Source organism: Lithobates pipiens, unplaced genomic scaffold (assembly GCF_037356315.1).
Source record: "Lithobates pipiens isolate NorthernLeopardFrog02 unplaced genomic scaffold, aLitPip1_a1.2 Scaffold_18, whole genome shotgun sequence".
Classification (NCBI taxonomy): domain Eukaryota; kingdom Metazoa; phylum Chordata; class Amphibia; order Anura; family Ranidae; genus Lithobates; species Lithobates pipiens.
The window spans coordinates 414,606,927-414,625,149 of NW_027507758.1; the positions used below are offsets into that span (position 1 = coordinate 414,606,927).

The window sequence follows — 18,223 nt, forward strand, 5'->3', positions numbered from 1 at the left end:
AATTACCTTTTTTTCCCAAGAAAAGCAATTCCAATAGAACCAATGGATATAAGTGGAGCACCACTTATATCCATGGGTACTATTGGGATTGCTTTTCTTGGGTGCCATATCCCTCCTGGACACAGCCCTGCACACAGCCTACACACCCACAGCTCCCAGAAAAGCTGCCCTTCAGGGTCCCCAGGTCATAGTGTTCCATCCCTAATACACATTTGTTTTTGCAAGTACCTAGATCACCTAGACCTACAAGATCCCATATTATATGTATTTGTACCCAGATATTCTGCATATTAACCCTCAATGCCTTAGAGAGAAGGTGGTGGGTTACCTACCCACCTTTCCGTCTACTGTTATGCATCACTATGGTTTCATATGATTGTATATATATTAACTGCATTGGGATACTGACCATTATTATCATTAACATGTATTAATAGTTTCTCTTTTTTAATATTCTGCAATACAATAAATTCTGAATTATTTTATTAACTACATGCTTCAGCTTTATTTAAAGTCCCGCCCTCCCTGTCCTTTTTTTAAACTAGATAGGGATGCAGGCATATGACCTTATCAGGTCACCGCTTCATTTAAAGTCCCAACAAACCACAACCCCCTTTTCTTCAACACACTATAGAGAGATATGCTGTGTTCATATTTTGTGTCTGAGATTTACAACCACTTTAAATAATTGTAATCTCACAAGGAATGTCTAAGAATGATTGTATCTACAATAGCTACACTTCATGGTAAATTGGTGTAATCAAACAATAGCGAATGCAGGGTACCTATTTGAAACCCACAATGTATCAATTTACAACACCCCCTGCTCTATATGGCAAATGATTTTTAATAATTTTAATGAAATTAAAATTGTATTGTCTCCTTACACTTGGGGTCAGTGAATAAATGCCCTATTACACTGGCAATCCACGGAGAAGTGACACTGACATTAGTGGTCATTAGAGAAGTGTCCCCTTGCATTGGCAATCACTGGAGAATAGTCTCTTACATTGAAGGTCAGTGGAGGAGTGTCTCCTAACATTGGTGATCAATGAAGATCAATGAAGACGTGACCCTGACCTTGTTGGTCAGTAGAGAAGTGCACGTTTACATTGGTGGACAGTGTAGTGCCTCCCTACACTGACTGCATATTGACTGACACTTATATTGATTGCCAGAGCATACGTTTCATCTTACATTAGTGGTCACTGTAGAATTGACCTTGGATGTCAATGAAAAAATACCCACTGAGGCTGCATTCACACCTGGGCATTTTGAATCTCATGCAGATTTGCCACGATTCTGACCATGATTTCAAAATGCCCAAGTGTGAATGACAAATCTGACAATGTACATTTCAGGTGACAGTAACCACTTCCCACCCGGCCAATGCATATATACGGCCGGGTGGGAGCCGTCTAGTTCTGATAGGACGTTCAGGAACGTCCTTCAGAAGTAGCGGGATCGTGCGCGCGTGTGCCCGCGCAGCGGCGCGATCCCAATGTGCTCGTGTCACCCGGACACGTCGCATCTCAGATCGGCAGGAGGGCTCTGTTATTGGCCCTCCTGATCACATGACGGCTGTGTCCAATCACGGCCGTCATGTGATGTAAACAAACAGCCGGTTGCTAGGCAATCGGCTCTCCTCTCCTCACACGGAAGTCATCGCTGAGGAGAGGAGAGCAGAACACTGCAGCCGGCTGATGATCAGTGAGTATGAGCTGTTTTTTACAGCTTTTTACTCACTGATCATCAGTCTAGTGTAATCACACAACACACAACACAGTGTAAACACAGTCCCCACATATGTCCCCAAAACACACGTCCCCAAAACATACATGTCCCCAAATAATAAAAACACATGTCCCTAATAATAAAAACATGTCCCCCACATATGTCCCACTAAAATCACATGTCCCAATGATTATCTGCACACATATGTACGTGATCACCTGCACACATATGTACATGATCATTTGCGTACATATGTCCGTGATCACACAAACCAATTATTATACACTTAACGGAACTTTTTTTACCAAAAACATGTAGCAGAATACATTTTGGCTTAAATTTATGACAAAATTTGATTTTATTGGATTTCTTTTAAAATAGAAAAAAGAAAATATTGCTTTTTTCCCAAATTTCCGCTTTTTTGCGCTTATATCGCAAAAAATAAAAAACGGAGTCGTGAATAAATAACACCAAAATAAAGCTCTATTTGTGCGAACAAAATGATAAAAATGTCATTTGGGTACAGTGTAGCATGACCGCGCAATTGTCACTGAAAGCGATAGAGCGATGAAAGCTGAAAATTGGGCTGGGAAGGAAGGGGGCGAAAGTGCCCTGTATTGTAGTGGTTAAAGATGGTGCGATCCTGACATGATTGTTGCGCAATAAATTGCACTGCAATCGCAGCAAATCGCATCATGTGAGGCTTGTCGTCCAAAAAAAGTTCAGGAGCTGCTTTTGGGCAACATGCTTTACGTGATGTGGTTTGCCACGATTGCAGCGAGATTTATTGCGACACAATTACGGCAGAGCCACACCAGGTTTTTAGGGGCCATTCAAACTAATGGCTTCTGAAATGTACGTTGTGCGATTTGTCATTCACGGTTTGAAATTGCAGGCAGAATCATGTCAAATCTGCCAGCAATTCAAACTGCCCAGATGTGAATGCAACCTGCTTACGTAAAACCATACAATAAATTTAGTTTTTTTTTTTTTAAAGTACAAATAATACCTGTTGATCTTGTCAGAAATTCAGAGCTGTCCTGTTTTGTGCTCTCTTACCTGTGTTATCTCAAGGACAGTAACTAGACCTACTAGTTGTTTATTATTAAATAAAAAAATAATGGGCAGGGCTGACACCACTCAGACCACAAAAAATCTGTGTGATGTCTGCCTACAACAGGAAATTAAGAGCTGAGTCTGTTTCTGGCAAACAACAGGATTTTTTCTTTACTTGCAGGATCTTTAAAGGGTTAAAACATGGTCAAATGAGCACATATTGCAGATATGTACTGAATATGTTTTTTTGTTTATTATGCCTTGACATATGCTTTAAGTTGATGTTCAGTGTAAAAGGAAGATCTGTCCACCACTGCTCATTACTCAAGAAACCCATAAGAACTTCTGTGGAAACCCTAGAGTTCCATGCAAACCTTGGCTTCACTTAAAGTGGAGCTCCAGGCTCCGTCAGAAATTCAGCAGCTACAAATACTGTAGCTACTGACTTTTAATACGAATGGTGACTTCACCCTAGTTGATTTTCAATCAGCTCTCGGGTGCTGCCACTGCCATTTTGGGAAAGGGAAACTGGCAGTGAAGTCTTCCAGCTTCACAGTCGTTTCCCCAATGCGAGCCACGCTTTGTTAATGGCCTGTTGGCGGGGGAAGGAGGAGGGGGGCTGAACTCCTGGATGACTTTGCTGAAGTGAAGTCACCCGGAAGTGGGAGCAGGTACCTGTCAACACCAGGTACCCACTCCCCCCGAAAGGTGCCAAATGTAGCAGCTGAGGGGGAGGAAGAAGGCAAATAAGCGGTGCATCCCCTTTTGGGTGGAGCTCCGCTTTAGGTATGTCTGTATGGAAGTAGTATGGACATTAGACTCTAAGCTCTGTCTGGAAGACATAAAAAAGAGAACCCCAGTCAAACACCTACATATGCAGTTAAAAGACATATGTTTAGTTTTAACAACCAAAGGATTTATAAGGTTGCACAGTCAGTCCAATGATTTACACAGCTTTGTCTTGTTAAGCCCCATACACACTATCAGATTTTGTGCTCATTTTTGTCTTCAGATTTACCAAAACCATGTAGTGCAAGAGCCTGCCTGATTGCATACAAACTGAAACATCTAAGTTTTGACCTCATATTATATGGTTTTGGTAAATCTGAAGGAAAAAATCATCAGAAAATCTGATAGTGTGTATGGGGCTTTACTCTTCCAGGCTGGAGGTGGAGGGGATATAAGGGAAAATGTGTCCTGCAGAAAATCAGGAATCACCTAATTGGCCGCCTGTAAGTAGCAGAGGTGTCTGAATCACAAGTCTGCTAATTTAACTGAGTTTGGTCTGTTTTAACAGATTGGTCTTATGTATAACACATTGAAGAATATCCTGGAACCATGTAAATTGATTAAAAAAAATGTACAAGTAGGAGAATACATTTAGTAATACATTTAGTTAACAAAATATACATTGATTAGAAAAACTCACCGTTAACTTCTCAATTCCTGAAAGCACCTCATGTAACTTCTTTACTTCTGGTTCATATTCTGCAACAGAAAAAGTTTTTTTGTCAGTAACCAACGCCACATTTCTTGTACATTACATTCATTCTGAATTACTATACATGGTGTTATATACACTTTTTCTCATGCTATAAATATACAACACTTTTGCATCAAGGAGCTGGCATCCAGAAATCCATGTATGGTCATTGTGAAAAATTAGACAAGCATCAAACTCTAGATAAAAAGCGAATACGTGCAGCTTAGTATCTGCAAGAACTTCTATTACACCTTAAATGCACATTGAAAAATGTAAAACTCCCCACTCCATTTCTACAGAGATGGCCATCAGGGTGGGTGGGGACAGGGAGATCGGTGTACAGTAGAACATGTACATAATAAAACAGAGGCTGCTAAGTCTACACTTCACAAATCCTCCCTAAAATATGGAGCCCTCACCATTCCAGGTCAAGCTATTAAACAAGGACTTGTTAGTCTAGGCAGAATATGCCGTAGTTCATGTATGATTCATTGAAATAAACCTTGTCATTCATCATGGCATCCCCTATTGATGGTACTGTATTTTGTGGTTACAATACTATTTATTACAACAAATCTCATAGCAGCACCAGTTTACACAGCACATTACAGAATAAAGGGAGGTAGTGCAGTTACAATACAATTTAAGACAAGGGTAAGGAGGACCCTGCTTGTGAGCACTTACAATCTAGAGGGAGGGCAAAGTGATACAAAATGTCAATGGCTCCAGTGGCTGTCAGTCAAACCCTAGAAGCAGATGATGGGGGTCATGACTGAGTCGCACTGTATGTGTCTATAGACGCAGACAGCATGGCTCAGGACCGAGCCTGCAGTTGTGCCACCATAGGAAGTGGCTTCCTATGGTGGCACACCAAGAAGAGGAGGAGCCAGGAGGACCGTCTGGGGACCCCAGAAGAGGAGGATAGGGCTGCTCAGTGCAAAACCATTAAACAGAGCAGGTAAGTATGACATGTTTGTCATTTTAGGAGGACAACGATTGAACATTTAGAGTCACTATAAGTCACCACTAATGTTTCATACCAAAAGAATAAGAAATACATGATACAACAACACAGGGACAACACAACTTAAATTACAACTGGAAAAAGGGCCACTTTTAGCTACTCAAAGAGGGGTTGATTTACTAAAATTGGAGAGTGCAAAATCTGGTGAATCTCTGCATATGAAAACCAATTAGTTTCCAGGTTCTTTTTTTTGTCAAAGCTTAATTGAACAAGTTGAAAGTTAGAAGTTGATTGGCTTGCATGCATAGCGGCACCATTTTTTACACCCTCCAGTTTAAATAAATCAACCCCAGTATATGCAGCTGCCAATCTGCTCAAAATTTCATGATTAAAGACAGACAGAATTACACATGCCACCAAAAATGTAAAGGCACATTTTTAAACAGTTATACCGATAATGTTGCAACAGCTGCTGCAACCAAATACTAATTATATAAATATACTTGTATTTGCAATATGTTAAAATTTTTTAAGAAAGTTTCACAAATGTGGGTGGTTTCTACAAAGAATTAGGGTAAAACTAGTTAAACAAAGTTTTAAAGCATTATTAACCTCCCTGGCGGTATGATTATGTCAGATTTTTGATGCTCAAAGCAGTACAATTGTTTTACATGGAAATTTGGCGTTTTATATTGTAGGCCTGTAATTCTTAGGAATAACACATAAATCTGTCCAAACCGGAGTCTAGTAGACATCCCGGGTATGATAAAGTTTGAAACATGGAATCATAAATTATAATATAATGAATAACTAAAAATAATTATAACAAATAATAATAATAAAAATTATTCAATAATGTAATCAAATCAAAAACACTGAAATTTGCTCAGTTGCAGAATTGTCGCTGTCATTACTTTCAGTGTTTAATGACGAGTTTCCCCACAAATCACTATCGCTCAATTCTGCAAGTGATTCTAATTTATTATCGCTGTTTTTTATCTGGTCTATAACCACTTTTGATGTAAAGGGACACTTTTTGGTTGCTATGGACAATCTCCAATTTCCAGGCAGAAAGAACAGTATTTATAATATAAAACTGCATGAGGGCACTGGACAAACTACTAGAGACAAAAGGGATGTGTAATTATTTGATACAGTAATGTAATCTGTAAGATTACAGTGTACTGTATGTGTTTTTAACTTTTTGAATTTGGCGACGTGCTCCGTCCCGTGCGTTCGCAGGCACTGTGATGAAGCACACACAGTAGGAGGACATCACAGGATCCTGGGGACAAGGCAAGTAACTTTGCTTGGATCCTGCGATGCGATCCCAAGTTTGACTCCAGGTTACTGCTTTTGGTACTGAAAATTCCCCCCGAGCCACACTTGGGAATACCGCTAAGGAGGTTAATATTATAACATTAGTGAAAAAGCCATTATGTTAACCCAACACCCTTGAACATAACATAATGAAAGCATGAACTACATAAATATTTAAAGTGATTGTAAATGTTAAATATTTCCCCACAAAATAACAAACATGTTATACTTACCTGCTCTGTGTAAGGGTTTTGAACAGATTAGCCCCAATCCTCTTCTTCTGGGGACCCCCGCCGGTGCTCCTGGCTCATCCTCTTCTCGGTGTGCCACCATACGAAAGCCACTTCCTATTGTAACACACCTCTGGGCTCGATCAGGTCCATTGGCACGGAGTGCAGCTCAGCCCCACCCACCTCTCTCTGCTAATAGGATTTGACTGACAGCAGCAGGAGCCAGTGGCTATCACTGATGTCTGAGTCCAGGTGAGAAGAGAAAGAGAGGGGAGAAAATACTGCAGCAAGGAACATCGCTGGGTCGCTGAAAAGCTCAGGTACGTTTTTAGTGAAGGGAGGGAGGGAAATAGTTAGTGGGCTCAGTGGTGATGATATGGGGGTGCAGTCTGAACCCAGGTGACACCATCAAACAGTACTGTGGCAGGCTGGGGGAGGGGGAGAGCCGATGCTCTAGCCTGCTCAGTGTCCTACTGCCTGTCCAGCTGTCACTCTGCAGCAGGACAAATCTCCAACTGGGCCACTTGTCTTCATAACAACTCTTTAAGGTAGAACTAAAATCTGCAGTGCTTATCTCCCCTCCAGCAATGCAAAGTCCACACGCTCTCACGTTGCTGTTAACAACTTCATCACCTAGTCCTATTCTGGGTTCTGCATCTTCGCCCATCTTAATTGGCTGGTGTGGGACAACATAACTCTTTGCACATGCACCCGGGGGTAAATTCCTAGGCACCAAGGCATGCTGAGATTGTATACTAAGTTGTATGTGTACAGCCTAAAGGTATTTGCTAACAGGCAAATAATAGGCACTGCTTGCAGAAGTGACATATTCATGGTGATTCAATAAAGCAATAAAGTCACTTTTCTGGCAGTAGTTTGCCTACCTGTGTCTAATTCAGGCAAGCACTGACAATTTTGGTGTAGTGGCCCGACAGAATTTCTATGGGTGTCTAAGACACTCTTTATGAGTTCCCCCTAATACAGTCTTTTTTTGCAAATAAATATTTCTGCTGGCATTTTTCTTTTTAAATAAAGTTGCACTTTAGGTTTAGAATTCTGTTAACTTTGGAGAAATTTACTTTCATTTTCTCTTGTTTCTCCACAAGGGGTTTAGCAATTTCCTGCTTTATACAAAACTAAAAAAAAAATGTTTTGGCTTTAAATACACTTTAAAGTAAGTCAGATATAAAATACTTTTAATACAATTATGTGTAAAATTTAAAATGTCTGTACATCAAAATACAATCTGTATTTTAAAACAGTTCCTTATTCTGTGTTGTACAAGCCTCTGTACTCCCATATACATTACTGGAAGAGGAAAGGCCAACACCATGAGAAAATGCATTTCTTATAATGCACAGGGTTATGAATTTAACAATTGGAGCTTGCTGACTGGTGGATAGAGCACAGCTATGTCCTCATCAGTCAGATGCTGTATATTTACTATTCAAATGCAGCCTCAACCAAGCTGTGTTGCTTTCAAGCAGTGAAGGAAAGCAAGGTCAGGCAGAACTGTGCTGTCTGGCAGAAGTGTTTAAATTAGAAAATGTTCTGAACAGAATTGCATATCAGAGTCAGTTAAGGTAAGTAAAACACAGTGCATATCATTATATATATATATATATATATATATATATATATATATATATATATATACATTAAAAAAAGCTGTAATTAAGAAATACTGCATGAGTAAAAGTAAAAACCAGGAACTTCAGCACTGGAAAAAATAAGTTGGTTATTAATTACTTTTTTTTTTAGAAGCAATATATTATTTGTCCATTAGGGGTCAGTCAAGACCAAAGAATAAAACCTACATTCCAGATCAGGAATTGTCTTAAACAAGAAGCTAAGGATATATGTATTTCATAATGTATCTAATAAAAACAAGAGATTTGATTTAACCTATTAGCATGGGCAATATTTCTAAATGTTTCTATTTACTTTATGGTGCTTTTGCTTGAATGAAACTAGAAAAATGCTTATTAAAAAGCAGTATTTACAAATGTAAATATGCAAGTTTAAGTTGTTTCTTTTGTTATTACTCTATTATTATTATTATTATTAGTAGTAGTAGTAGTAGTAGTAGTAGTAGTAGTAGTAGTAGTAGTAGTAGTAGTAGTAATAGCAGATGAAGCAGCTATAACTAAAAGATGAATCTAAAACATAGAGAGGGCTATGGTGACTTTCATACGTGATCATCTGGTCTCGTGTAGAATAGTGATACATTTTACATTGTAACATAGGCCACTACATGTAAAGGAAGTAACTTTCAGCCTTCTGATATTGCCCACTGTGAGATATCTACAATATTGATGTCACAGTACTGTGAGGCCTTCTTGCATCTGGGTAGGGGGCTTTACAGGAAACTGTTGTAAATTATTTTCTTTTGAGTGAGGAGAAAATAATAGCTTTAACCCTATAATTGTGATGGTTTAGCTTTTATCTTTTTTTTTTCCTCTAACAAACACAAGACTATAGCATGTTTGGGTTTCAGTCTGCTAATATTTTCCATGCACCAAACCTTTTCTCAATTACTTATCCACAAACAATCCCATATGCCAGAAAGTCTTTCAAAATCAGTTGGCCAGATTTTCCTCTCTGCTCAGAAGTAAAACATCCCTTAGTATTCTACAAATCACCATAGAGTGGAGCAGGACAGTTACATGTAAGTATTTAGGAGACCACTCATGTTTAGACCTACAGTTGCCAGGTAAAGAAAGTGTATTGGCTAATAGTGATTGTAATGCCGCGTACACACGTAGCAGACTATCCGGCGGACTTAGTCTGGCGGACTGTCCGCCGGATTTTCCGAACGAGCTACCTGCCCACACATGGTACTTTTGTGGCAGACTAAGTAAGGCGTACTAAGTCCGCCGTACTTTTGAAATGAACGGACTCACCCACACACACGGAGGAAAGTCCGCTCATTTTGAGCACAGCTCCAGGTAGCCGGGACCATCGAAGTAAGCGTCGCTGGTCCCGTCACTTGGTATGGACTTAATCCCTACTCTGAAAAATCGGCGTGGGGGTCCCCCCCAGGTCCATATCAGACCCTTATCCGAGAACGCTACCCGGCCGGCCAGGAAAGGGGGTGGGGACGAGCGAGCAGCCCCCCGCCTCCTGAGCCATACCAGGCCACGTGCCCTCAACATGGGGGTGCCTTGAGGAAGGGGGGACTGCGCCCCCCCCACCCCAAAGCACCTTGTCCCCATGTTGATGAGGACAAGGGCCTCTTCCCGACAACCCTGGCCGTTGGTTGTCCGGGTCTGCGGGCGGGGGGCTTATCGGAATCCTTGAGCCCCCTTTAATAAGGGGGCCCCCGGATCCCGGCCCCCCACCCTATGTGAATGAGTATGTACCCCTATCCATTCACCTGTGAAAAAAAGTAAAAAAAAAACACAACACACAAGGGTTAAAATAGTTTATTGCACAGCTCCGGGGGTCTTCTTCCATCTTCGGGGGTCTTCTCGCCGGACTCCTCCGCTATCTTCTTCTCTTTTGCTAGCTCTTTCACTAGCGGAGGAGCCCGGCTTTCTTCTTCGCCGCCGCCCTCTTCTTCCGACTTCAGGGGTCTTTTTTTTTTACTTTTTTTCACAGGTGAATGGGTAGGGGTACCTTGTACCCCATACTCATTCACATAGTGTGGGGGGCCGGGATCCAGGGGCCCCCTTATTAAAGGGGGCTCAGGGATTCCGATAAGCCCCCCACCCGCAGCCCCCGACAACCAATGGCCAGGGTTGTCGGGAAGAGGCCCTTGTCCTCATCAACATGGTATGGCTCAGGAGGCGGGGGGCGCTTGCTCGTCACCCCCTTTCCTGGCCGGCCAGTTAGCGTGCTCGGATAAGGGTCTGATATGGACCTAGGGGAGGACCCCCGCGCCGATTTTTCGGCGTAGGGATTCCCCTTTAAGTCCATACCAGGTGACCGGCTACCTGAAGCCGCACTCAAAATGAGCGGATTTTTCTCCGGGCGGGAAAAGTCTGTTCATTTCAAAAGTACGGCGGACTGGCACACACGGCCGTACTGTCCGCCGAAATGCGAGTACACTTTTGGGTAAAAAAAGTCCGCCGAAGCCATCACACGGGCGGATTGAAGTCCGCCGGACTTTTCCACCGGATTGTTTGATCGTGTGGACGCGGCATAAGAGGTAACCTGAAACAAGTTTGAAGGATGGAGTTAAAGTAGAACTAGAGACAATATATCAAATATAATATTATTATTATTATAATACAGTAAAATCTTGGTTTGAGAGTAACTTGGTTTGAGAGCATTTTGAAACACAAGAAAAAATTTTAAAGAAATTTTGACTTGATATGCAAGCGATGTCGTGATATACAAGTAGCATCACAACTGAGTATAAAAGAGAAGAGAGGAGCCTCTAAGTGTAGCAATATGGTTACATTTAATGAAGGTACAACATTTGGCAACTCACATGGTTGATGATTAAAACAAGCATATCTAAGTATGCAGGCATTTGGGGTAAAGCTGTCCACATAGACCATCCCCCACACTGCCATTGACGTCCCTTCCACGCTGCACTCCACGAGCAGTTCAAGCCTCGCTTTCAGATCGCTCTACTGCAGGGTAGTCTTTCCGGTCACGATTCCAGACTGACAGCGGTGAGAGTTGGCAGTGCGGAGGACAGTCTATGTGGACAGCTTTACCCCAGATGCCTGCATACTTAGATGTGTCTCTTTTAATCATCAACCATGTGAGTTGCTAAATATTGTACTTTCATTAAATGTAACCATATTGCTTAACTTAGAGGCGCCTCTCTTCTCTTTCATACTCAGTAGCTGCTGCTGAATTTTGCTTCTAATCCCCTTGCGGAGGCTGCCATTTGTGGATGGACATTTAATAGTTACACAACCACATTGCTATAATCTTTTTATATGGATTATAAACTGAAGGATTTATGAATAAATGGTTGTGGAACAAATCATTTGAGTTTCCATTATTTCTTATGGGGAAATTTGCTTTGATATACAAGTGGTTTGGATTACAGACATGTTTCCGAAACAAATTATGCTCGCAATCCAAGGTTTTACTGTACAGGATTTATATAGCGCCAACAGTTTACACAGCTCTTTACAACATTAGGGAAACCAGTACAGTTACAATACAAGTCAATACAGGAGGAATCAGAAGGCCCTGCTCTTAAGAGCTTACAATCTAAAAATATGTTGTGAAACATTAAATTAGCAGAGCCCTCTGATTCCTCTTGTACCAAATTGTAATGTAACTGTAATATCTGACTTCATTTTGTTAAGCGCTGCACAAACTTGGTGCTATATAAATCCTGTATAATAATAATTAACTGCAATCTCACTATTGCATACCCAATAATTCTGCCAAGTTACTTCCTATGATGGGGTGACAATGCTATCACACCACTTCTGAATTCTGAGCATCGTTGTCACCCTCATGTTGCTTTGTCACCACTGATAGACAAATTTGTCCATCAGAGGCTGGTCTTGCTTGCCCGGAGAAAACTTTGGGGGAGATTTACTAGAGCTACAGCACTCCAAATCTGGTACAGCTGTGCATGGCAGCCAATCAGCTTCTAACTTCAGCTTAGGCATCTTTCACGCAAACGATCCGTTCAGATCCGCCTGTCAGTTTTTTAGGCGGACCTGAACGGACACTATATAAACCTATATAAACCTCTATGGAGCATCGGATGTCAGAGGTGACATATCCGCTGACATTTGACCTGCTCCAATCTGAAAAAGTGTGATGGAGGAAAAAACCTACTTTTCCATTTGTTTGAGGATCGGATCGGGTGACGTCAGACTCATCCGATCTCCCATACAGTGTGCAGAGACAGACCTGTTATCTTCCTGCTCAGCGGGGATTGACGGAGCGATCCCCACTGAGCAAGGGGATGTTCACGGGGCGGATCATCACAGATCCGTCCCATGTGAAAGAGGCCTAATTCAATTAAACTTTGACAAAAAAAAAAAAAACCTGGAAGCTGATATCTGTGCAGAGCTGCACCATATTTTACACTTTCCAGTTTTAGTAACTAACCCCCTTTGTGAGTGTGGATTGATATTTAAAGCGGAACTTCGCCATAAAGGGAAGTTGAGGTGCTGGTTTTAAAAGCCAAAAACTGACATATATAATCAAACAAGATCCTTGGCATGAGGTCTAAATTCAAGCTGAACTATGTGTAGATATCTACAAATATTAAAAGTGTATCTAATGCCAAAACATAACAGGAAGTGAGAGAAAATCTCTCTCCCTTAGATGATTGTCAGCTTTAGAATATTTCCCCATTGAAATATGCCTTCTACTCCTGTTTTGGTGATAATGGCCACCAGGAAAAACAGTGACAAAAGCAGCCATAAAAAAAAAAAACAACAGGGGTTCTAATCATTCCACACTATCCAAAACAAAAAAAAGTTTAGCTACACAAAAGACTATATATTCTTTATATGTATTCTACATAGAGCTACCATAAGCATGACAAGTTCATGTTGACTGCAGGGGAGAGAAGTATGAGTTTATCAGTGTGTTACAACTACTTATTGATCTGATCTGCAGGTGAGGAGACCACTGTATACCTTAATGCTGACAGACTCCTAGCTGTGTTGTCTTGCAGAGATGTACGAATCACAAAAATGGCTGGGTAGAACTACAGGTCCTTTAGTAGACAACACAGTTTACATATGGGTATTACAACCGTACATTTAGCAATCTGCCTAAAGTCTAGCTTTAGTTTTTCAAATATCAAGAACACATAAAACATACAGGCCGCAAATAAAACAAGGCCCTACAAAAATGTGCACACATGTTATGGGCACCTATAAACTAGGACACAAGAAATGTCTGTGTTGGCTTGCCATTAATTACAGAAATACTACAATTACATCACAGTCTAATAGCATTGTCTCATACATTTTCATTTGTAATAGATTTTTTACCATTTTAAGGAGGCAATACTGTGCTAGTTGTGGAGATGGCTCCTTTTTAAAACTTTGGGACATACTACAAGTTGACCACTAGATGGAACTATACTTCTTGTTAATATATTGTGTCATTCAAAAGAACAGTATAGAGTAAAGTATACGTAAAAAAAACCAAAAAAAAAAACAATCAGAAAATAAATCTGTGAGCTACCATTGCTGTCATCTTCTTTCTAAAATACTAGTTGCCTGGCTGTCATACCAATGCTTTGGCCTCTGTACATTCTGAGTCACTGACCCAGAACAGATAAGAAATCTGACACTCCTGACTTTTAATTGTTCCACAATTGACGCATAAATATTTAAAGAATAAATTGCAGCTTACTAATTCTTAGATGAGGTAGCTGCATTATTTTTTCACGTGGTGAACCTGCTAGAATGTTTGTTGTTTTTCAATAGAACAAGCTGTTCTGCAGATGTGGCAGTTATAGGGTTGAGAAAAACCATTGAAGACTGACAGGGGTGCTTACAATGATCCCTTGTATTTATTATTTATGTACAACCTTTATCTCCAAAAGGAACAAAGCTGTTGCTGTAACTGCTTAAAAAGTGTTAGCAGGATTATGGCTTCAATTTAGTGTATCAAATCTGCTACTCTAATGCCACGCGTCCGGACTTTTTGACAGAAAAGGTCAGATGGAACGAGTCCATCGGACAATTTGATTGTGCGTGGGCTCCATCAGACCTTTGCTTGCCAAAAATCCGGCGGACTTTAGAAATAAAACATGTTTTAAATTTCCCCACCGGAACTCCGCAGCTATTGGCTACTGGCTATGAACTTCCTTATTCTAGTCCGGTCGTACATCATCACATTCGAATCCGTCGGACTTTGGTGTGATTGTGTGTGGCCAAGTCCGTTCATTCGGAAAGTCAGTCGGAACTCCGCCGAAAGTCCGTCGGAAAGACCGTTGGACCTAGTCTGTCGAAAAGTCCAGTCGTGTGTACACGGCATAACACTTCTCCTACACAGGCTTCACCTACAGCTCTATCTCTCCCACTCTTCTCTTTCTGTAGTGATCTGTGGGCCCTGTCCTTGGACTCCTTCTATTCTCTACAGTTTCTTCCTTGGTCAATTGTCCATGGCTTGCAAATTGATCTCTATAGTGATGACATTAAAATTAATCTCTATGAAAAAAATGACATATTAGTATGCATGTCACACCACTTCATAAAACTCAATATTTCCAAAACTGAACTCATATCCCCCCCTTCCCCCAATGACCCCTTCCCTAATGCCCCCTTCCCTGACATTTAATCAATTGCACAACTATCAGCACCTTCCCTCTTGTCAGGGTGCTCAGTAAAATCCTGAACTCTAACCTCCCCTTTCAGACCCACATTCAATCACTGTCCAAATCTTGCCAGCTTCACCCCTATAACATTTTCCAAAATATGCCCCGTCTTAACCAATAACACCACCAAGCTAGTAATTCATTCCTTTGTTATCTCTCATCTTGACTACTGTAACTTCCTCCTTGTTGGCTTACCTCAACACCTTTAGTCTACCATCAATGCTACATGCAGACTTATCTACCTCACCAACGGCCCAGTGTTCACCACCTCTCTCTGCCAATCCCTCTACTTTATTCTGCTTGTCCAACAAATAAAATTCAAAATGCTAACATACATAGCTATCCACAACTCCCAAGCTACATCACCTCAATCTAAAAACTAGACTTTTAAGTTCTCCATCAGGTCACCCCCTGCCTTTTTGTATCACTTGTCCCTCCCTTTTAGACTGTTAGATCTCATAAACAGGGCCCTCCTAACTCCCATGTCTTGATTTGTATTGTAGCTGTATTATTTCCCCTTTTATTTTAAAGTGATGCATTAACAGCTTCCCGACCGCCTCACGCCGATATACGTCGGCAGAAGGGCATGTACAGGCAAAATCACATACCTGTACGTTGCCCTTTAAGAGGTGGTGTGTTGCACGTGAGCGCGCCCGCAGGTAGCTCCGTGAGTCCGGTCACGGGTCCCGTGAACTTGATTGCTGCGGGGATACTCGTGATCGCCTCACGGAGAGGAAGAACAGGGAGATGTCGATGTAAACAACATCTCCCCATTCTGCCTAGCAACAAGTGACACTGATCTCTGCTCCCTGTGATTGGAGCAGAGATCAGTGATCTATAAAACACCGCCACGCCCCCCCACAGTTAGCAACACGCCCCTAGGACAAACTCAACCCCTACACTGCCACCTAGTAGTTAACCCCTTCACTGACAGTGTCATTTACACAGGAATCAGTGCATTTGTATAGCACTGATTGCTGTATAAATGACAATGGTCCCAAAAATGTGTCAAAAATGTCCGATGTGTCCGCCATAATGTCGCAGTCACGATAAAAATCGCTGATTGCCGCCATTTAAAAAAATATATATATATATTAACAAAAATGCCATAAAACTATCCCCTATTTTGGAAACGCTATAACTTTTGCGCAAACCAATCAATAATCGCTTATTGCGATTTTTTTTACCAAAAATATGAAGAAGAATACGTATTAGCCTAAACTGAGGAAAAAACATTTTTTTATATATTTTTGGGGGATATTTATTATAGCAAAAAGTAAAAAATAATGCGTTTTTTTCTAAATTGTCACTCTTTTTTTGTTTATAGAGCAAAAAATAAAAAACGCAGGGGTGATCAAATACCACCAAAAGAAAACTCTATTTGTGGAAAAAAAGGGACGTCAATTTTGTTTGGGAGCCACGTTGCATGACCGCGCAATTGTCAGTTAAATCAATGCAGTGTCAGATCGCAAAATGTGCTCTGGTCAGGAAGGGGGTAAATTCTTCCGGGGCTGCAGTGGTTAACTGCTGGTTCTATATACATCCTGTATAGCAATAATAATAATATAATAACAGCAAGTCTGAGGAAAGGTTAGAACATCTGACAATGTTTTTAATGCTGTACATGCTTTACTGTATTGGTGGCAAGTCCCAAATGGCAATTATTTATTGTACAGGCATCTTCACTGAGGACATATTTCCCCAATGCGGTCAAAAATTAACAATTAAAACAATTTTAACTTTAAGATGTGCTATCCCATGTTTGGGATAAAGAAACATGTTTGGTTTTCTGGTTGTGGGAAGGTGGACGTTGCAAAAGGCAAATTCAGCTGATTTCCAAATTTCATGTGTTACAAAACAGACTGATAAGTAGGTCTTCAAGGCAAATAATTGCCTGGCTGTGAAACAAACAAGAGTGGGTGTATTGGAATATATCCATCTCACACAACTGCAAATAGCAATTTTGTTTTGAATCTTTGGGACAAAGTCCAAGATAAGGGTGTTTAAATTGTGTGTGTGTGAACCTTATCAGAGTAAGTGCTTTAATTTATATCAGCGTCATAACATGTCATATTACTTTAAATGTACAGCTAAAGATGATGGGGATCTCAGCACAGTGGCTTACTGATTAGAACCTCTGCATGGTTCTTGGCTTGAATTCTGGTCAGGACATTACCTGCATGGAGTTAGCATGCTCCCCCTGTGTGGGTTACACTGTAAATTGTCTGAGAGCAAGTACTGCATACATTGCCGGTGCTATATAATTACCTGTAAAAACGAAAATCTCTGAAATCTTTGCAGAAAAAATCTGCAACAGTTTTCAGTCCCTTGTACCGATACCTCTGATAGCATAACACCAGAAATTGCTCTCCTCCCTCGCAATCTCCCCCTTACATTGCTGCACAGTTGGCACTTCAATGTTACACATTACAATACCATTTACCACACAGAGACAATCACAGACAAGGCCAGATTTTAATATTTGGTTTCCCCCCAGTCTATCTTTATTTTGCCTCAACCTATGACCATAGATCTTTGTCTCTATATACTTTTGACTGTCTATAAAAAGAATGTAGTATATAGTATATGTAATTAAAGAAATAAAAGTTCTAACACTAAAAACTAAAATCAGCCTGATACTCCAAGACAGAAGCATATGCAGGCTTCATGGGCATCCGCAGGTAGGGGCAAGGGGGGTGCCCCCCCAGAATTGGGGATCAGATCTTAAATTTAGCACAGTTGCGTCGCAATCAGGGCTTTCTGCCCACTCCGTTCCTTCCCTATTGGCCATAACTGAGATCCAATCAAAGGAGACCAGGAAAGGAGAGCATTATGGGACATGTAGTCCCAAAGATTGGCAGCCACATTTTCCAAAGGGAGGAGGCTACAGCTTGATCAAGAGAGAGATTGAGAGACTGCAGCCTGGAAAAAAGCTGAGGGAGAGAGTGCTACAGGACAAAGAATGAGGAGTGTGCCAGGCGGAAGCCAGAGAGACCAGGGTACAGACAGGCTACACTACTGACCAGAGTCGCCCCCGGGGGACCAAGAGTGATCGATCGTCCAGCCGGAGGGATCACTGCTGTCGTTTTGCTGGGTCTGGTAAAAGGGCCTGTTGGTCATTATCCATTACTAATCTTAGGAACTGTACTAAATCTGCAGTCTCTGACCATGAT

The 18,223-nt window shown here is 41.1% G+C and overlaps 1 protein-coding gene across 2 annotated transcripts in view; it reads right to left on the reverse strand.

The window, feature by feature from the left end:
- Positions 1-18,223, reverse strand: part of FNDC3B (fibronectin type III domain containing 3B) — a 467,960-nt gene that overhangs the window by 194,453 nt on the left and 255,284 nt on the right. For both annotated transcript variants that reach the window (XM_077487969.1, XM_077487970.1), the window contains one exon: positions 4,220-4,278. In XM_077487969.1, coding sequence (XP_077344095.1) covers positions 4,220-4,278 — 59 coding nt within the window. The remainder of the gene's footprint in view (positions 1-4,219; positions 4,279-18,223) is intronic.